The following is a 22,425-nucleotide window of genomic DNA, read 5'->3' as shown; positions in this document are numbered from 1 at the left end:
CTGGACACGCTCCAGCAAGTCAGCATCCTTCCTAAACTGAGGGGCCTAGAACTGGACACAGTACTCGAGGTGCGGCCTAAGCAGCGCAGTGTACAGGGGCAGAATGTTGAGACACGTTCTACCAAAACATGTTCTCTTCTTAATGCAGTTTTTTCAGCTGTTGCAAATCTCTTGGTCCCGTAGGGCTAGTACTCAATGACATACTTCTGCCCAATAAGTAAACATTTAATAACAAACCTTTTAGGTATTAAGAGAGCCACTGAAAATGTAAAAGATGTATTTCATTAATGTTGCCATTAACATAAATGTAAAATGAGCCTGGCCTGTAATCACCACAAAGTCTGAGTCATTAAGGATCTTTACTGCAATGTTTAATACTCTGTAAAAGTGTGTGTGTGAAAGTGATTAATCAAAGCATAGCACCACTTCCAGAGTATTTCTTCTGCTGTAAAGCCGAGTGATAAAATAACTTTAAACACATAGCAGTAGTGGCAGTTAATAAGCTTTTTATAGTCCCTATGTGGACCTGAAAATCATACCTTATTAGTATCTTTATCTTTCTTCCTCACTCATTCATTCCTACTCACATTTAAATTTAATTTTAAGGGTTATTTCTAGCCTTTCATAAGTGAGCTGCTTTAATAATCTCTGCATTTTTCCCCATTTGCTGTGAAATTACTAGGAGTCAGAGCTTTTGTTATATGTACTTTACAAATCACTCTGGTCCTTTACAGATAATTTCTGGAGTTGTCAGGATTTCATGACATCTTTAGGCTTTGTATCTTGTCTGACTGTGTTGTGGGCCCCCTTGAATTGTTTCCCTGCAGATGTTTGGGATTCAATTATGTGCCCTGTTAGCTGCAGTGACACCTACTGTTCTAGGGCAAATGAATTAACTAAGATACCCAAATTGCTGAATTTAGTCAGCAAGCTGCTTGGGATTCCACCCACCAGATGTTTCTCCTGCTTAGAAGTCTGGGACTTTATAGACCTGCTTTTAATCCTTGAAGCAAATATCAACACGTTTAAGATCTGGAGGCTCATGGCTCCATGCAGAAACAAAGTGTTGCCATGACCACAGCTTTAGGTCTTGCATATCACTTTTATCACAAGTATATCAGAACAGGTCTATAGGAGGTTTCTTTTAATTTTTGTCCCTTGAAAGCCTTGAAAAGAAGCCTATATATGCTTTAATGCTATAGAATGGTAATAAGTACTGCAAGAAGTTGATACACATTTGGTATTTAGGGACTTCATTCATTTAATGCTTCTAAGAGGAAAAAAAATAGTTATTTGCAGGGCACTGTGAAATTAATAGAAATAGAATAGTTCCTCACTCTTGCACAGCATGCTTTCACCTCTTGCATGTGAGCTTTTCCAATAAGAAGGAAGCACTCAGAGATACAAACACATAAAGAAAATCCTTTTATGCCTTTGTTTACAGTAGGACTGTGCTGTAAGTAGCTAAAATATTAATTTTCTCAACTGAAAAGTATACTGAGATTATTAGGGCTTCAACTTCTTTAACAGTACTTCGCAGGCATTTACAGTGGTTAATCAGAGAACTGGGACAGCCACTCAACCTGGGAAGATATGGATTTATTTTGTTACTGTCATTGTGATTACAAGTGGCTTCATTTGATGTAAATTGATTATAGATGGATATACAGCTGATACATTTGTTTTCAGGTTTTCTAGTTATATTTCTCCATCTGCTACATAAGGTTTTTTAGAGTAACAATTCCATCAGATATTAAGTTGAAGAGAATTTCGCTGTGCAAGACATAGCAAAGCAAGTCTTCTAAATATTTGTGCACCATACAGTTTTTTATTAATGGTTTTATTCTTCTGGCAATAGTATTAATACAAATGTAACCACAGTCTGATTATTTGTTATCTGGAGAATTAGAAGCTTCAAATTCTATAGCCATTCTGTTTTCACAGAATTTTGATATGGATTTGATTAATTCCATGGTATAGTTTTGACAGTAGATTTTATCCAATGCCTCACACTGATATCAATGAAGACATGATCAAACACAGTTGGCAACAAATCTTCTTTTCATTCTTGTAAGCTGCAGAAAATCATTAAGCCAGTAGTGCACAAACCCATGCAAGACTACAATGGGTGGAAGTTAATTTTATTATCAGAAGCCTGTGGTAATTGGAACACATCAGTAAGCAGACCATAAATTTTAGGACAGGGTGTATAAATTCAGGCAGAGATGATACTGCAGATTTTTTGGTAGTTTAGTATTGTCTGCTCTGTATTGGTTTTTGTAATAGTGTTAATTTCTTTGCTGCTTTTCTTTTTTAATGTTGGCAAGTGAGTTTAATGTTGGTGAGTTGAGAAGCATATTACAGTAATAATAGAATGGATTTTTATGGTATAGCATTGTGCAAAAGAGGCCAAAAGTCTGAACATTTCCCTAGCCTCAATCTATATGCTGTAAGGTAAGAATTGTACGCGTGCACAAATCCTGTCTGAAACCAAAAATAGCAAAAAGACCCAAAAGTTGTTTTCATCAAGTTCAACTCACTGTTCCCAATTTATAATTACTTTGGAACTTGCCAATTTTATGGTAAGAGTAGCTCTACAGCAATATTTTTGCTGCGAGTTGTCATGTTGGCAGCTATTGCAATCCAAATTGTCATTTTATTTTATTTAAAATGTATTCCCCCTGTAAGCAACAAATAATACCTAGACTTGAAAGGGACATATGTTAAAGATTTTAAATTTTTTTTACATTTCTCATGAGTATGCAACATACCCAACATCGACTCCCTGCAGCAATACAAAATACCCAAGAATAATGTTTTCAAAATCAATACATACTACAGTTGAATATGAGACTCCACAAACCCGTAATTGAAACTGTGGGAGAAAAGCAGGCAGCCTGAATATAAACAAAGTACCACCAGAGTTGGATTATGACCAAGATGCAAGTGCTAATACAGTTTCCTTTGAGAAAACTGCCGTGAGACCTTCCTAGCATGTACAAGTGTTAGAAAGCAGGGGTGTTTCAGGTGCAACCTGCTGGTGCTCAGCCCCAGGCAATTTATTGTTTGGCTTCCCAGCATCTCTAGTTTAATCTAGCTTTTCTTTCTCACCTGGGTCTTTGGGTAGCCCTGAGCCCCTTGTCACTTGGTATCTTCTCACTCTGCATGTACAACCTCCGTCTCTCCCTTGTGTTTCCCAACTGCTGCCTATGCTGCCACCACCACCCCACTCTGACAAAGTTTGTGATTCTACAATCTCTTGGGACTACTAGAATGGAGAAATCAGTGGTGTCATCAGTGTGCTACTTCATACTCAAGAAAAGCAAAACCATGGAAACTACCTACTGTCTTTCTGAAAGCACTGAAATGAGTAGAACTGAAGATGGTTTGTAGATGAGGTGTATATATACGGTGTATGTATATTTTGATCAAAGTATCCCTCAAAGAATGTAAGTCACTGTCTATCTCTGTTGGCACACATAAGAGAGAGGAAGAGAAAACCCTACACTGAGATACAACTCCTCCTGCGCCCCAGCACAGTCCATGGCAGAGCCATGATAAAGCATCTCATGTTATTAATTTGCCCTGCTTCACACATTTTCCTTAACACCACGTGCTATCCGTCTGTCCCTCACACCCATCATTCCCTTTCTAACCAAGTTCTTACTGTCTGGAAGACTTGCTGCAGAGTCCCTAAGAACATTTTTGGACCAAAACCTCAGAATTATTGATTAGAAGTCACAGAAAATTTGTTATCATTAACTTAGGAGGCTGACAGGGTATTTGCAACGTTTCTGCTTTTGTTAGAAGAGAAACCTAAACTCAATGATTTACAGCTGAAGTATATGCACAGTGCTTCAGCTGTTCCAGTTGAGGTAGTTTGGGCTGGCATAAAAAAAGGGGTGAAAGAAAGATCACTAAGGCAGTGCTGGAGAGTTTAACAGAGTAATTTGCAGTTTTGAGTAATTGGTTTGCAATATGGTTTATTTAATGAAAAAGTCATTACCTTTTTTTTTTACATTATTGTCATGCATAAAAAGATACAGTTTGCATGAGAAGGCACAGACTGATCATTTACTTACTTGTGGAACTGAACATTTCAAAATGAGGAGGTGGAGGAGGGGAGGCTTTTATACTTTTTGGCCCATAATTCCTCAGCAAATTTGACGTACTTGAACCCAGTATTCAGTCTAGCTCCATCAGAAATGAAATATAGCTCTGAGTTTAGTCAACTTTTATAGACTGCATAAAGCAGACTTACATTAGGCGTGTTTGTACAGTGGGACCCACTTGACTGGGGGCTCTGGAGGACTTCCACATTGTTAATATTACATGGATAGTGTATTACTAGACAGAAAGCAAACCCCAGAAGTACTTTTTAAAAAAGAGCTCCCGTGAACTGTCTAGTTTTGTACTTTCAGAATATAGCAAGATTTTATTCTTTTTAATTGCATTTGCATTTAAACAAATAACAAATCTTTAAATTAAGGCCAGACATGAATGAGAAACGGTTTCTAAAAGCAGAACATGTGGTCCATGTTGGATACTGACACCATAGCCACTGCAGGTTACTTTCAGAGAGCCATCCTGTGGTAAAAAGAGCCTTCAGCCACTTTAAAATGTGCTTTGCATTTCTAGTTTGATGGAGCTTTTAACTTTGTTTTGAGCAATAGGTTCCAAATCAATTTGTGACCCATCATTCCTGTTACATATGGTCCATGTAATAGTGCTGACTTATTTTGCAATGTGAGAAATTTATGAGTGATGAAGACAAATTTCACAGCATTCTGGTTGCCTATAATTTTTGTGGTTTATGATAGATAAGTAGTGCTAGATAAGTAGTGCTTTTGTTTCTACTAATTATTTCCTCCTGACTCCTTCCCTGATATCTTAAACAGATTTGGAAAGAAAAAAGAAGATAAAAATGGGAAAATGGATCAGAAGGGGAATCCAAAGCAAGTCATGCTTAAAGAGGAGGAGCTAGGGAAAATGAAAGATGAACGTGAAAGGTGAGTAAAAATGGTGGCAACATCTTGTTCATCAGACAAAAACCTTCAACACAAGTGAATGCTTGAAGGGACAGACAGCCTGGCTGGAAGTGTCACAGACCATGCCGGCTAGCAGTCAGGCCTAGGCAACACAGAGCTTTAGACTGGTTTCCTGGCCATGTCTGGGCTGCTGTATGACAGGAGCTTGTCCATCTCCTGCAGTTTCTGTATACTTCACTGTGGTAGCTGCTATTCAGATCCCAACCTCTGCTGTGCCGGTGAAGGTCAGTTCCTCCAAAACCTGTTTCACCTCTGCTAATTCCCAAAACCAGCTGACTTAGTAAATGAACATCCTCCCTTCTCTTCTTAGAGCCTCTGCTGTTATTTCCAGCACTTCAGATCTCTTTGGCTTCAGGTGATTGTGCCATCAAATGGTAGTTTTTGTACTTAGGTATGCCCTTTTCTGCACAGTGTTTGCTGGTTAGCTACATTTTGCAGAAATACATACTCAACAAATGCTAGGTATGCCAAGAGACACCAGGAAGAAAGCAGGTTCAAATGGTTAAGATTAGCTGAAGAGGCTGAGATCTGCGAGTAATAGGATGGGTGAGATGAGCCAAGCAAGATGCTGTGTGTGCCAGTTGTGAGTTGCCATATTTCTGAAGTAATGCTCTGAAACAGAAATAAAAGAAATTAGTGATGTGAATAAGCCCAGCTCTGTCTCGTTCATAAATACTCCTTTTTCATGCCCAGTCTTAGCAACTTCATCAGCTTTAAAGACAAAAAATAATTGTAGTTGTCTTCTTTCTGCCATGTCTACTCTTCAGGAACCAGGGACGGTTTGTAAATGCTGACAAGCCTCAGTGAACTCCTCTTTCCCTTTCCCCAACTCATCCAGATGTACTTCACAATATGCTGAAGAAGGTCTTTGTTTTTCTCTGATGGCTACTAACAAAAAAGTTAGAGCCCATGCCTGCTGGCTCTCAAGAGGTGTCTGCAGTAGCTGTAAAACTTTTCAAATAGTATAGGTTGTCAGGACATGGGGAAAGCTGTCTGAAGTCTCTGTGTTTCACTGGAGCACCCTGCTCCTGGGAGGTGGAGTAGAAGCAGATGTGGTTCCTTTTGGACAGAGAGGGTCTTTCCACCTTTGTAGTACTAGTCAGTGCTCAGGGAGAAGAAAACTTGCTTTTATTTGAGTCATGCAGTGCACAGTCAGCTGTATAAGTGGTAGCTAATGAGTTTGATGGGGAAAAGAAATAAATTCAAACCCAAATCCTTGAAATCTGCTGTTAATATTTACTGTTTCAAAGGCTGGTAAGATATCCAGTTGCTCCAATGCTTCTACTTGATGTGCTTCGCCGGTGTTTAAGCATTTATTTCATTTCAGTAGTGTCAGGAAAAATTGTGCGCCATTTGTTTTAAATTTTCTGTGCCGTGTCCTTGATTTTGCCAGATGATGAGTGCCTTTATTTTAAACTGCTGACTCCCAGTTTGGATACTGGCAATTTGAGAGGTATGTGTCCTTCATTTTAAAGAAGCCAATGTCTTTTATTAGGATCCTGGCAAGCTAAGAAGCATGTATCCCATCTGTTAAAGGGCCAGTGTCATTTACTAAAATGTTGGCAGCCTGCAAGGAATGAACCCTTCTGTCTAGAGGTATAACATTCCAATTGGACACAAGATAATTGTTCTTAATATTTTTTTAGCACTGTATGCTTTTAAAAAAGGAAAAAAAACAGTCACTGATTGACAGTAGCTTGGTATGGGCACATTAAAAACTGGCAGCTTAGGGTCTTCGTCATTCTGGTTTCTCTAGTAATGATTTCAGTTTTGACCTGGAAGAGCTTGCAACTGAAATGGAGAACAGCAGGTGTGTTGAGAAGTGGATGAATCAAGATGATATTTTTAACTCACTTATTTGATTCTTTTCCTATAATGCACAAGAACAAAAATATCACACTTTTTATTAAGTAATACATCTTACATGTTTGGAGGATTATAATTTAAAAGTAAAAGAGTACAGGAGCAAAGGAGATTTTCCCTACATTATCCTCAAAAAGATGCAACATGAGCTGTAAAAACAAGCCATTCATTTCAGCTTTCTAAATGAAAAAAGAGTGTGACTGTATGTGTTTGCCCATCTACAGACTGACAAGTGAACCCTTTCTGAGTTATCATAAAACAGAAGAGACTATCCTTCCTCGAGACAAATTATATAAGGAAAGTAGTTCTCATGTGTGACTAAGAACTGTTTGGGAACATCATTAAAAAATCAGTGCAAGAAAATGTTACTTGACTTGGAAGTAGTTTAGTCTTTTTGCTTAGTTGTTGACTGTTCACCTGGTGATGATGCTCAGTAAGACAGTAAAGACAAGTTTTATAGCTCAGTCCAAAGATTTAGTAATACTATAATGTAATTCAAGTCCAAGATTTTAATGTGCATATTGGCAAAGACAACCTTGTGGCACATGCACACCATAGATCTTCTGCTTGTATGACTTCACTAGCTGCAATCCTGCATACTTGGTCTCATATTAATAAAACCAAGCTTCATTGAACCTTACTAGAGCATGGGCATATTTTCAAATCTGTTCTTGCTGAGAGTGAAATGAGTATATGTTAAAACTACTAGGAATGTTATAGAAGAACAGACTACAGAACTGTTCATTGAAGTGTAGCATGTTTTGTCCCCAATACCTGTGAACAAATCCTGTATTTAACAGCTTGAAGTAAATACAAATTGCTTTTCTAACACTTAACCTGTCTAGAATTGACTTAAATAGGCACCTGATTTTACCTTTCCAAGATTAGCTGTGTAAGTAATTCTTCTTCAGATCCTCGATCCAATTATTACAGTCTTAAAGTCAGATTTTTTTTGCTTAAACTTCAGTTTCTTCAATGCTGACTGCCTGAATATTTCAGGATCTGTGATAGTAACTGATGGTATGGTTTTTCAACAGATAGTTGTGTTTTTTGTAGAGGCCAAGCCATCCATTTTGGATGCTAGTGGAAGAGGTCGGAGTAGTTGTTTTCTGGGCTGGGTGTGACAGGATTAATGATCAAGTGAATTTCAGCTTCTTAGCAGCTGTGGACCTCACATGGTTTTGAATGTTGGTTTTGCATGCAATATATGCTTGGCAGCTCTCCAAAAACAGAATACTGTTTCAAGATCTCAGCTGATGAATATTTTTCAGTAGGAAGTGCATTTCCAGTTTACAGGAGTAGGCCATCTCTCAGAGGTTTGCTGGGGTTTATTTGCTTTGGATAGGTATGAAAATATTTCTCAACATTCCAAGGATAGACTTTCTGTAAAAGATGCAGCCTTCTTCCAGAAATTTTGTAAAGATTTACAGACATGCAGAAATGTCAGATGTGTTCACTGCACAATTATGGATAGACTGCAGTACAAAATCAGTGACTCTGGCTCTGACAGTAAACATCAGATATTATGTAGATGTGTTGCATGAACATAAGTCCATCATGCTCAGAAAAGGCTGATTTCTTGCTTGAACAGAGAAGCAGTTGCACAGTGCATGTGCAACAAGTCTGGCACATCCAGAATGTGTTAGAGCTGGTAGGCGTATGCAGACAGAGTATACAGCACTCACTCTGTAGTGCAGATGCTTCCAAAAGGATTGGACTTGCTTGCACATTGGTCCTCAGGATAGATTTGCCTCTCAACTTCTCTTATGGGCTGCCAAGTTTAAGTTTTGAATCTTAAAAAGTGAAAATAAATTTAGTCTTTCCCTAGCCTAGTCATTTCTGTTTCTATTCCACATTGCCCTGTTCTCAGTTTTCAGTACAGCTCTCTGTGCTGCCTTGGAGCTGCAGTTCTCTGAGACAGCTCCACATCCCGGGCTGAAATGCTGACACTGTTTTTTTTCCCTGCTTGTATTCCCTAGCAATCTTCAACGTGATCAGGGTCTCATCGTGCTCATTGCTGTTAGGAAGCTTGGCCCTGACCCCAAGCACTTCTAGATGAGGCAGAAGAAAGAAAATCTGACTGGATTCCTGTGGGTGGGAATCTGACATGCAGGCAGTACAGCTGCTTGCTGAGGTTCCTAAAAAGTTCCTGGCCAGCTAGGCATTTGTTCCAGACCTCAGCCCCAGGCATTTTTCTTTTCAAAACCAGTACTTTCTCATATGACTACTACTTTTGCAAGCTTCAAGTGGTTTACAACTATTTAGATTATTGAGCATTCCTCCTTTAGTAACAGCCTTAGCTGTGCCCAGCTGAATAAGAATTCAGCTCCACCTTTAAATTTCACATTTTCTTCTTCTACCCCTACCTCTGTTAGCTTTTCTTGTGCCACAGTGATGCAATGTCACTGAAACTTTGGAGAAAGTCAAAAGTTCATGACAAAGATGGTTCAGGAGGACTGACATAACTGGTAATACAGTTCTCTGGGATGGTGGTTTATCCTTCCTGACACAAGTCAAGTGGTTCATTGGACTGAGGCCCTGTTTTAAACAAACTCATCATTTTGTTCATGCTTCAAAGAGTTTGGCTGCAATAAAGCATGTGCTCCAAAGGTCTAGATTCTGCCCTTAAAAGGAAAAAGCAAGCGCAATGTCTGTGGTTTATTTTGATCAGGCTGACTCAAATCTGTATTTTTAGTGCGTTCTGTGTAAAATACTCAGAATTTATCATTTTAACAAGATGTTCACTACATTATTAAATATTGGAAAGAGATTCTCTCTTTCCCTCAAAATGAGATTTTTCTGCCTCCCTTCCTCCATCTTTTTTCCACTCATTTGGAGATGCCTTTTAATTTCCTAACATTGAAAATCATTGTGAAACAAACTGGATAAACATACTAGGCACTTAAGTTATACCCATAATTATTTATTTGCCTTTCAAATGCAAATAAAGTGACTATCAGTTGAAAGAAAACTATTTTTTCCTGTTTGGAATATTTCTAATGTGACCAAAGCGTCTCTCTCTCTCTCAGCAAAGTTGACATTAGGTAAAATTTCACAAAATGAAGCACCTTGTTGAAAATGGGGTGATATTTTTGAAAGTAGCATATTGGGTTGGTGAATAAAAAGGTGTTTTACATAAACAATAGAACTCTGCACTTTTTGGTAGCAATTGTAGTTTGCTGGTTTGTTAAAACAGTCATTTTTGCAGTCCTCATTTGACTTAATTGAGAAGATTTTTTTTAATAGTATGAAGTTTTTTAGTAGAGTGTTGGAGAAGCTGGAGCAACATCTGGCCCCTGCTTTTTGACTGTCTGAATGGAATGCTTAAGCTACAGTGAATCTCAAATTTGGGTTAAATTGAATGGTTTCAATTTTTATATTTAAGACAGAATTTCCTTTACTTTTCAGAAACCTTCCAGCCACTGAAGAGCATTTCTGTCTTGTCTTATCAGTGCTGATGCTAGTTGCCTGTTCCCATAGTTAAAAAAATAGTCAACACATATGTTTTTGATATTTGGCAAACAGGTTTAATTTTGCAGCTGCAAGATCCCTGTATGAAGGCAACACATCTTACAGAAAAAAAACCCCAACATTTGGAAACCACTTACATATGAGAGAATGCTTGTGAATGAAATTCCATACCATTTTTGCCAGCATTTGCGCTATTATATTTAATTATAAACAGTTTAAATGTGACCTGGGCTTGGCTAGGTCGGAGGTAATTTTTTTCGCAGGAAGTTGGGAGGAACCACACCCAGGATAGCCAACTGAACCAGCCAGGAGGGCCCTTTGATACCCTACTGATGTTATGCCCAGTATATAAGGGGAGGGTGGGGCCAGGCAGGTGTGGTGGGATTTGGCACACAGCAGAGTTGTTTGAGATTGTCATGTTTTGTATCACTCACTCTCTCTGTTCTTTGTGTCATTCTATTGAACTCCTGCAGGGTTTTGCATTTTCCTCCCCATCACATTATGGGGTTGAGGGGACAGTCTGTGAGCCGCTGCTTGGAACTCAGCTGCCAGCTGGGTCTAAACCACACTGCTATGTTACTGGAAATCAAAATGAAATCCAGAGTAGTTGCATTCACAGCAGAATGGCAGAAAAGCCAAATTGTTTTGAATCAGAAGTTGAAATTTGGACAACTACAAAAGCCAAAGTTTGAATTTTCAGAATGTGTAGTACATCTTAGAGCACGTTCATGCACACACACATTGCTGCTGACCTCATGTAGCTTTTGTGCCTGTTTTACCCACTTGCCAAGTGTAAAAGGGTTGTTATGGCCGTTCATAGTTCATATTGATCTCTGATAAAGTGTTGGGACTTGCTCTTCTCACCATTAAGCTCTGTGCTAAACCATGTGTTTTTTGGAATTCCTGAGCTTGTGCATCATTATTTATTAAGGGTTAATCCAACATGGTATCTCTGTTCCTTGAGTATTCCTGACTTTGCAGCACAGCTAGGCCCTGTGGTTTAGACAAAATAAAGTGTTGGATGTGATCCCAGTTTTAATACTCCCAATTTATTATAACCATTGAACCCTGATCAGATCACGGATTGGATTGGATCCCAGTTTTTTAAATGTCCCAATTTATTGCTGGCTTGCAACCCTGATAAGACTACATATTTGATTAAGGCTTCAGTTTTCAAAAATTCCAGTTAATTACTTTTAGATTCTTATTAGATCATAGCTGTGTAGTATGGTATGTTGAAGTTATGAAAAAATTACTGGATGATGTTGCAGAGGTCAAGGTCATAGTTTCATTTTGTGCTGACAGTATGAAGTTATCAGATTTCTGTTTATTACTGTGGCAGCGCTTGCACTGGACAGGAGGACAGATTAATCCCAACCCATTGATTCTGAATAATTCTCATGTTAGATCTACTGCTGTTCTGCATACCAGAACATGTAATAAAAGCCTACCACAGAACACTAAGAGGTTGATGTTTGGTTATGAGTAGCTGAGGTTGATGAGTCTCACCTCACAGGTTGTCATGTGGCACATAGAACCAAATAGCAATTTTTGAGCTGCTTTATGTGGCTAATCCACCTGCTGAAGCTCATTCTTTAAGACAACGCTAGGCCGAGTTGATCCTGGATTCTCCTGGCTCAAGAACATGAAGAACTGAAAATAATAAAAAAGCACACAAAGACTGATGGAAATAGCATTTTCCAGGTGTCATAGTCATGTACTATAAATTTAAGCACCCAAATTCTCCATGTATCCTTGGTTTGCCTTTCATTGAGGCACTGTTTTCACTTTACCCTGGAGACCAGTTTTCACAAACTGTGCCACCTGCCCACATAAAAGGTCAGAGCAGCTCAGGAGACCATGGCCTGGCTCTTTCTTGCATAAGTAGCCAATGTGTGGTTCTTTTTCTTACTGGAGTGTTACTGCTTGGTGTATTTTAAAATTACACTGTAAAATGGAAAGAACTCCTATTAGAAACTTTTGCAGGCCCAACTAATACTTTGAAACTGGTTAGTGTACCAGCCAGCCTGGGAAACAGAGTGTGTTCAGGTGTCATGGTTTAACCTCAGCCAGCAACTAAGCACTATGCAGCTGCTCACTCAGTCCTCTCCCCTCCCAGTAGGATAGGGAGGAGAATTGGGGGGGGGGAACAACTTTTAAAAACCAGTAAAATTCATGGGTTGAGGTAAGAACAGTCTTAACAACTGGGAAAAGAAGAAAAAAATAGTAATAATTATAGCTATAATAATAATAATAATTAAGACAAATATAACAAAAAGAAAAATAAAGCCCAAGAGAAGTGATACACAATGCAGTTGCTCACTACCCACTGACCAATGCCCACTGATCCAGCTCTCTGGCCAACTCACCCTGGTTTATACACTGAGAATGGCATTCTATGGTAAGGAACATCCCTTTTGCTGCTTCAGGTCACTTGTCCTGGCTGCATACTCCCTGAGCTTCTTGTGCACCTGCTTGCTGGTAGAACATGGGAAAATGGAAAATCCTTAGCTTTGGTTAAGTGCTACTTAGCAACAAAAACCATCAGTGTGTTGTCAACATTATTCTCACACTAAACCTGAAACACAGCACTATCAAGCTATTTGGAAGAAAATTAACTATATCCTGGCTGAAACCAGGACACTAGGAGACTGACTGATCTGGCCTTTGATGCAATAGGGCAGCTTTTGCCTACGCCAAAATCAATAAGGGCATAAGAATGACTTGGAAGCTGCATTTCATTCTTTGCCCTTCCATATGTCATGTATGACAGTCTGTCATAAATCTTAGGCATGCACTTTAACGTGGTGTCACAGCACAGAATTCCTGTTCTTGGACTCCATTACCTATGGGATAAAAATGAGAATACAACTCATTGGTACAGACAGTCAGGTAGGAAATAGATTGGCATGTGTAATTTTCCATAGCGGTCGTAAACCCGAAGACCTGAAAGTCTTAAAGATCTTTCTATTCAGTCAAAGCTGAGTTTTGCTTTTTAATCTAGGAGTGTTAATTAGGAACAAGCTATAAATCCCAAAGATAGATATTGAGACTTCCCCAATTCTTGAACCTCAGGTTTTGCTCAGAGGCTTCAATGTCATATGTGTAGAATAAAGAAATGTTGATGGAATATTGTATTGCACAGAGCTAGGCTTGTTCTGTCCACTGCTAGGATTTCATTCAAATTAAGGCAAAATGTTGCAGAGAGGGTTGTGCAAACACATTGGGTCTCACTAGCCAAGTGGAGCTGCAACTATCAAAGCAGCTCCTGAAGGAAGTGGTGCTGAGGACTCCAGTAGGTGTAAGTCTGCCTGGTTCGGTTCTGAGCTGTGTTACTGCTTATGATTGTGGATGTTGGATTTTGTGCGGTGTGTAATGTTGTGTCTTCCCACAGCCATGCCCATGCTTCTGGTATTTTTCTTAAGAAAGTGTTAAAATCCTCAGTGGTTTTGACCGATAACTAGTACAGCAATTGATGGAGCTGAGGTGCTCAGTGGCAATGGAACAGGTCACAGACTGATGTCTCTGTCTTCCCATAGTTTTTCTGGAGGTATACTGCAGCTACTTTATACTAGTTCACTGTTTATCTGATGAAATTCTCTTAAATAATTTGCTTGATGGCTTGCTTGGAGAGGTGAATTTATGGCTTTGACTGCAGTTGGTACCATTTCCATTTCTGGCATTAAATTCCCAAAGACCAAAATATGAGCAAAGTTTAATCTTGCTTTCTAGGAATATTCTGTTATTCTGATTCAGTATTCATGATTATTTCTTCCAGAATGAGCTAATGCTAGCAAAAGGGATTCTGGCATGATATGCACAGCACTTTACATATCATTTTAATGGAGAAGTACAGATTTGGTGCAGTCTGAGAATTCCTTTAAATCAGTGTTGAGAACTAGGCCTTCAATTTATCTACGTTCTCAAGGTCATTTTGCAGAAGGAACTTTGAACTCTTAAAGGCATCAGAACATCTCAGGTGAAAGACACCAAAGTGATTTTGACAAACCCAGAATGATTCCACTATCTAAGCCACATTGTCACAAAACAAGGAACATCCTGTTGACAGGAGACTGGGCAACCTGATCTGTGCAGTCAGACTTGCTTTCAGCAGTGTTTTGAGTAGGGTGACCTTCAGAGGGTTTCATCCAACCTAAATTTTTCTGATATTATAATCTCCAAAATCTCACTCAGGGTAATTGTGAGTGAAGAGATTTACATAATATAGTAATACACATAATACAACACAATTTTCTGATAGTTGGCTTTCTGAAATCTGTTGCATTTTGCCCAGTGTTCAACAAACGTGGACAACAGAGAAATGGAAAAACTTCCTCAAATTTAACAGCAAACATAAAATCCTGTTCTCACTGATGTTCATGGGGTGGTGGAAAATGCACTGACCTCATTAGAGCCAGGATTTTCTTTAGAAGAAAGGATCCTCTGTAAGTTGGTAATCACTCCATGTCACCTCTGAAATAAATGGAAGAGCACCGAGAACTCAGTCTTGTCTATCCAAAGCTCACAATCCTCATTTTGTGGTATGAAAGGGCTATGTTTCATCTCCAGTTTGTCATAATCTTAAATTTTAAGGTCAGGCTTTTCTTTCCTCCATTTCTTTACTTACGGCCCTCAATAGGCAACTTCTTTGCTTATTTCAGCATTATTTGCTTATTTCAGGTAGGGGTGGTTATAGAGAACAGTAAATACTTTGTTTAGCCCTGGTGTTTTTTAGCACAATCTTATAAGATCTGTCTTGTTTAGCCTGAGTTACAGTCTCTTACTCCCTTGAATTTGTGGCTTGCCTTTTTGGTTTTTTTTTCCTTTTAATTTCTGAGACTGTTTCTGTTCTTGTTTACAATTATAGATACTAATTATGGGGGAGAAGATGTTCAAATCCAGCACAATAGAATGAGCTGGAATGAAGAAACACTTGCATAGCTTATGGCGAAGATGCTTTTGACAAATACACTTCCTGTAGAACACCCTGAAAGATAATACTGAATTAGATATTGTTTGAGGTTTGATGAGTCCATATCAGATGTCATCAATTTATTACTGGCAAGAGGTGGATTTTATTTTTTTTTCATTATCTTTTTTTCTTTGGCTATGAGACTTGCTTGCCTCTGGCGTTTTTCAAGGTGATGGCTGAAAAAATACAAATAAGTCGTTTCCTGATAAAAGATGCAGGTTTGAATAAGATTGCTAATGTCATTATAGACCATGTCTGTCTTCAAAATGATTATGAAATTTAAAAAAAAAAAAATATTAGAAGGACTGTACTGAAATTATCTCCTCAGATATTCAAGCGAAATGCCCCCATTCCCATCAGTGATTATGGCTTATGAATATCTGAAGGCACTATGTATGCAGTCCACTATTATGTAAATGAATGAAAATACAAGATTTTAGTTACCAAAATATATTTTGCTAGCAGCTAGAAAGGAATTAAAACATTAAACTCCATGGAAATCTAAGTGACCTCCTGCAGAAATAGGCTGCTTTCCTCTAGACAACCCATTACTCAATATAAGTATGAATTAGGTAAATGAGAGACAAAAGCAGAAATGTTATGTAAAATCACAGTTGAAGTATTAAGATACTAAATCAGATGTAAATTGTATAATCATTGCAGAATGTAGATCTCGGGGGAGTCACATGGTGGGGGTGGGGAAGGCAATGCAGCAGCTTTTATTCTGCTGTTCACAAGGAACAATCAAATGGGTGAAAGAATGTGTAGCATCTCAATGATCTCAAAAGACCTAAAGGATCAGATCCTTTTTCAGAGTTTAGGTATATCTCAAACAGATTATACACACACACACTTACCTGCTCTTATCCTGCTCCTCTTATTGCAGACAAAATAGATATTATCCTAAAAGACATACGGCCCCATTTCTGTCACACATTTTGTCTTTGCTTGTTCATATTTCTCCCTCAGGAACACCTTTCACCGAGTTAGCTTGCATTTTGCTTCTACCAAGTCTATTCCTTTTAGTCCACTATACAAGAAATGCTATGAAGTATGCTGCATTTTCTGTCCTGTATTGGAGTACTTAGGCACCATGGGGCAAAATCCATCTCATTCTTTGTGCTTGTGCCCTGCTGAGTACTAAACACATGGCCAGTGCACAGTGAACAACAGAATGTAGCAACCGTTTTACATTTTCCCCGGAAAGCCAGAAGAAACAAGATGACCCAGAGCTCATGGGCAGTGCAAGAAGAGAGGACTTCAAACACCTGAGGAAAGGCTGTGCTTTTTGTTGTAGGCCCATTTTGCTTGGTTTTCCCTATATAAAACTGTTCTGAAGTGCAGCCTTGCAGATCCCAGTAAGAGAGTCCATGGTCTCTCGTGGGCTGAGCTTCCCACCTGCAGTTTTTGCACTGTGGCCAGATCTAGGAGCCACTGGTGCCATTGAGTTGTTTCTCATGTCTCTTGTTGGGCAGCAAGTGCCCCGCTGCTCACTTGGGATGGCAGAACCAGAGAGGCATGCTGCTTTGGAGTTCTGTCCTGATCCAGGTGACAGTTCCTCAGGCTGTGAGTGACTATGCAGAGCTCCTTTTGATTAGGGCCTCGAGAACTGCAGGTTGGGCTATATCCAGTATCTTGCTGTTTCTTCCCTGTTGAAGGCAGTCTTTGGGTTCCACACATTTTAATGACTGTGGCTTTCTTCAGGTTACTCTTCTGGTAACATTAAGTTCTGCATTTTAATTTTCACAGAACACTGTTTTTAGAAACTTCAGGATTCTCTTGTTCCAAACTTGCAACCCAGCCACCCATCCAGCTTCCCATCCCATCCATCTGCCTGATGGACCAAGAAATGAGGAATTCCATTTACAGAAGCATTTCTGGATCTGCTCTGGAAGCCACTTTTGCTCAGCTCTTCTGGAGTTTTTGTGAGGTGGTCCCTATCCCGTCCTGCAGCTGCCTTACTTTATGCACTGCAGTCTTTTAATCCAGCTTTTGCCTGTCAGTATCTCTGTCACTGATGTGAGGCTAAAGCATTTTACATTATGTTTGTCACGGGGAGTGAATACATATGTGGTCATTGACAGTAGCTCAGCAGAAACACAATAACTTGTTAAGCCACAGTAACTTGATCCTGTTTCTGAGCTGCAGCTGGAAGGAGCTGTTTGGGCTCTTAACCCTTTTATAGCTGCTACACACTAGTTTTTATGCATCTTTTCACATGTTAGTATATGAGAAATCTCCATGTGTGATTTGTGTGGGTATGTCAAATTGGAAGGTTTGAAGGATAAGAGAGAGTGTTTCCTTGATGTAGAGCTCTGGGAGCGTGCTACTGAGCACTATGAGAAGCATAGTATAGAGAAGCATTTTCAAAATATCAGGTCCTACTTCCAGAATTTTGTTAGGTATATAGGATCCTGTCTTCATTTGACTTCTACAAATAGCGTGCAACATATTTTGGAAATGTTATGTGTAGTTCTGTTGAGGTTATATATTTTATCAACTTCCCCCCCCCCAGTTGTTGTAGAGAAAGGTTCTAGTGATAGATAGTAAGGCTTGAAAGCAGCAGAAAATAGTAGGATAGGATATGTTTGGCTGCTATTTAGAAAAAGTTGGGTCACAAGGGAAAATGAAAGGGCATTGCTTGGTATGGCACTTCTGTTGCCTGTCCTCTTGCAGCTTATGTGCAAAAATCGTTTTTTTTTACAGAAACACAGCTAAGGGAAGTTGATGTGGATGTCATGCAGTGATTTAACTGGAGAGCATGGTGTTCAGGACTGATGTGGGATGCCCAAAAGGAAATATATCTAACTTCGCTTCATTATGTGTTAGTTTTTCTTTTCCCTTTCCCTGAAGTTTGTAGAAACTTCAGTACTCTGTTCAATTGTTTAGATGGTGCCCAGTACCTGTCCTCATCTCTGATTTCCCTGCCAGTGTCATGGTGCTGAGTGACATTTTTATCTTAGTCACAAATTTAACCAGTTCCATCCTGTGCCATGTGTTTGGGGCTCTCTTGTCCAATCATCTGAACAAAAACATGCTTGCTATGATAGTTATATATATTTTGAAGACTTTATTTTAATCTTGTTTTTGTGATGGAGAGTAAAGATACTGCTGTGTCAGAGAGAAAGAAATGCAGAGGGAGGTGTAAAAATGGTAAACAACTAGAGTGGAAGATGGCAGAAGCTGCCTGCTTAGCAGAGTTGGCAGAGCATTATAGGAGTGATGGAATGAACGATACGTCCATTTTTTGTACCTCAGTAAAAAATTCCTGGACACCTAGTAGGATGTGCTATAGAAAAGACTACTTTAAAACTGGGTGAAAACATGATGCTATTTAGAACTTCACACAAAGAAGGGAGAAACTTCAAAAGTGAAAAACATAAGAGAAGGCATGGAAGGACAGGTAAATAGAAAGAAAAAGCAACCTTCCTTTCCCTGTTTCCTTATATTTGAAGATTTGAATTGAAATGAAAAAGAGATCACTGACAATTTTTATAGATTTATGTGGAAGAGTGAGAAAGAAGTAAGAAATATTAATGCAATTATGATAGCCATTTTGAAAAGATGAAACATTGATCATGAAGAATTTCACATAACCTGGTATCGACTGGTCTGTGTGATATAGAACAGAAATAATTGTTCTTGAGCAAGTTCGACTTATAATAGTGGCAGCAATTGAAGATTGTATTCAGAAGAAGTTGAAGAAGCTAGGCTTATTCACAGGAACAAAAGAAAATTGTGGTCACCTAATTCCAGGTTTTGTTGCACAGAATTATACCAATATTGATAGCAGGACAAATTACTGTCTGTCAGACATGAAAGCAAGACTCACGTGACGCTGCTGTGCTGCACTACCCTTGCTTTCAAATAGGTCTTCAGTACCTAAGGGACAAGTGATGTATTGGTCCAAAGAACATTATGGCTCATGATTTTCTGAGAAAGTATTGTGACTCTTCACAGGAGTGTGTGTCGTACCTTCTGCACTGATGTGCGACAAGACCATTCCTTGAAATGCAGTATCCTTCTGTTTTTCTGCCTGTATCATACCATGTGGACCTGTGTGTGTGCCATGAAACTTGTACCTCATATGATATATTCCTGCACTGAAGTCTGTGTTTAGAGTTTTAAATCACTAGTTGAGTGTAAAGCTCTCCACAATTTCCCAGGTTTTTAACAACATTTGATGCTTTGTGCATTTTAGTAGAAGAGGAGCATGATAATTGGAGGCGAGGACTGCTACCAAACTGACAGTTATTGGGTGCAAGAGCTAACAGTTTCTTGTGTGATTTTTCTTTTTATTATTTTTTTTTAACACAAAGATAGTGCCTCTCTTTCTACATTTCTGTCATAATCCCACATGGGACATGGGAAATATTGATCCTTCTGCAAGAGAGTTTCTCTTGAAGTGCCTGTATATATAAAAGATGGAAAACAGCAGGATAAGCCTCCCTCCCTACTTCACTGATGTCTGCTTTGGAAATCCACCCCATCCTTGTAGTACAAGTGCTCTTGGACGATGCAGCACCCGAAAAGGCTGATTTGTTTTCATGTGAATGGACCAAGTAACAACTTTGCCTCAAATTCCTTTATTGAATGTGGTGTTTCACTCATGAACATAGGCAGACTGGCTCCCTCCATCACTCCCTGCTGCATAATCTCTTTTTTAACTTAATACACAAACCCTTTGCACTCTTTCAGCTGCTCTCTGATTATTACTCATTTGCTCGCAATGACTTGTGGTTTACATAGAAATGCAGACTGTTTTCATACACAGCTTCTCAGGGCTGACTTTCTCACCATGCCATTGTTCATTGCTTTATGAACAAAAGCATGGCTTCTACCAAGCTCTATGCCAGTGTCACCATTACTTTTACAAATAAGGTGTTATGTCCTGTTGTTCTGCAAATTAAACTCTTGCTGTCCTAAGAAGACAGTAGCCAGTTAAGCCAGTACAGTCAGCAGTAAAATAAGAGAATGTGTCCAGCTAAGCCAGTGCAGTTGGCAGTAAAATGAGAGAATATGTGCCTTACTGGCAGAATTTGTCACACATTGACACCATGCTGTACCCTCCATAAAATTTCCCTTGTGGGTAGAGTCAGAATTGTCTGCAGAACCTACAGATTATTTTGAAACCTGCAACTTCTTCAAGGTTCTGCCTTCCCATTGGTGAGGTTGCGTTTGAGGATAGTCACCCATCCTGAATGAAACCAGCACTTCAAATTGAAATAGAAAGTATGTGTGGCATGAAAGCATGAAGCAAAAGAGAAGTGAAGATAATGGGTGGAAGGGGAGGTGGTTGTGCTAGGAAAAAGACCTCTGGGAAGGAAAAAGGAGAATTCTTAAATAATTTTTAGGAATCCTCAGTGTAGAAACCTGAGACAAATTGTAGCTTATTTCTTCTCATCATCCTTTCATCTCTAAGAACTACTGTAGCAAATTACATTGAGGTTTCGTGAGTATTTTTAATGATATCTTAGGAAAAATTTAAGATAACTAACTGGGCTGAGATCAGGAACTTGATTATAGTAAAAATTTCATAGAATCGTAGAATATTTCAAGTTGAAAGAGACCCATAAGAATAATCAGGTCCAATTCCCTGCTCCTTGCAAGACTACTCAAAACCATATGACCAAGAGCATCATCCAGACACTCCTTGAACTCTGACAGTCTCAGTACCATGACCACTTCCATGGAAGCCTGTTCTTGTGACTGATCACCCTCTCAGTGAAGTATCTATTCCTGATGTCCAGTCTGAACTTCCCATGACACAGCTTCATTCTATTCCCTTGTGTCCTGCCGCTGGTCACCAAAGAGGAGATCAGAATTTCTCCCTCTGCTGAGGAAATTCCCTTGAGGAATTTTGATGAGGTGACCTCAGCCATTCCTACAAAATCATGCCTTTGAGGCCTTTCACTATCTTGGCCATCCTCCTCTGGAAACATTCTATAACAGTCTGATGTCTTTCCTACACTGAGGTGCCGAAACCCACATGCATTACTCAAGGTGGGGGTGCACTAGAGAGGAGACAGGTCATCTGCTTCACTGAGAAAAGGCAGAATGGTTAGTGAGCACCTTCCCAACTGTCAAGGTCTGGATCATATTCTGGCTCATCCCTGCTGTGAAGTATGACTGCGTTTTCTACATTTTAAGTGCTAAAGACTAGCATCATGTCTAGATATATTCAGCAGAGTCAGTAGAGAAGGGTAACTAGAAAGCAGGACTGATGCATACTCGTGTACTAAGGTACTTGTGTAGAAAGGCATGTGTGATGAAAGGCACGTTGTTGTCATTAGGATTATTTTTGTGCCTCTTTAGCTACAAATTATTTGAGAAATATTAGCATTTGTTTTGAAGGTACAATTCTAATAGAACAAAATAAATAGTATGAACCCCATTCTGCACTTAATTATTCCTGCCTGTCAGCCTGGGAGCTCTCAATATGCTTATCTATTTATTTAGGGACACATTTTATCCATGCCTTTTAAACACATTCTCCAGCACATCTTCATTTTTCACTAAGCAGAATCCTGAGGCTATTATGCTTTAGCAGGGTAACCAAGGCTGCTAGACTCCTTTAACTTATTCTCCTGTGGTACAAACCATACTGTTCTTTCTGCAGTGCTGCTGTATTTCAGATACAGTCAACAGCCAATGTTGACAACTTCTGTCAGGTGCTGCATCTCTGTATGTCTTCTGTTCTTTGTGTCTTCCTCCATGCTCTGTTACTTTCTGTAAATGCTATTTATTACATACTGTGGTCAGCATTCTGCCAGATCCATCTCACTGCATTTAATTATGTTGTGTTGAAGAGCAGCTGAACAGTTAACAGAAGTTGCATGCTCACAGAGCCTTGCTATGCTTTTTTTTTTTTTTTTATCCTCCAGCTTGAATGTTGAATCGTTGAATATCAGCTGAGTTTGAGCTTTACCTGAATATGTTTTACTGTTCCAAAGAGATTACACAATGGCCCTGATTAGCAGCAGCATTTTGTAATACCACTTAAGGCTTTATCACAGTGGAGTACTGCCAGTAATAGTCTTTAATTCACTTATATGTAGCAATTCATCTCTG

The 22,425-nt window shown here is 39.2% G+C and overlaps 1 protein-coding gene across 1 annotated transcript in view; it reads left to right on the top strand.

Annotated features, from left to right (window-relative positions):
- Positions 1-22,425, top strand: part of PARD3B (par-3 family cell polarity regulator beta) — a 439,781-nt gene that overhangs the window by 331,716 nt on the left and 85,640 nt on the right. The window contains exon 19 of the mRNA XM_054173397.1: positions 4,899-5,009. Coding sequence (XP_054029372.1) covers positions 4,899-5,009 — 111 coding nt within the window. The remainder of the gene's footprint in view (positions 1-4,898; positions 5,010-22,425) is intronic.

This window comes from Dryobates pubescens, chromosome 2 (genome assembly GCF_014839835.1).
Source record: "Dryobates pubescens isolate bDryPub1 chromosome 2, bDryPub1.pri, whole genome shotgun sequence".
NCBI classification, from domain to species: Eukaryota; Metazoa; Chordata; class Aves; order Piciformes; family Picidae; genus Dryobates; species Dryobates pubescens.
Note: the sequence above shows the minus strand (reverse complement) of the source record. Positions and strands in the feature narration are given on the sequence as shown.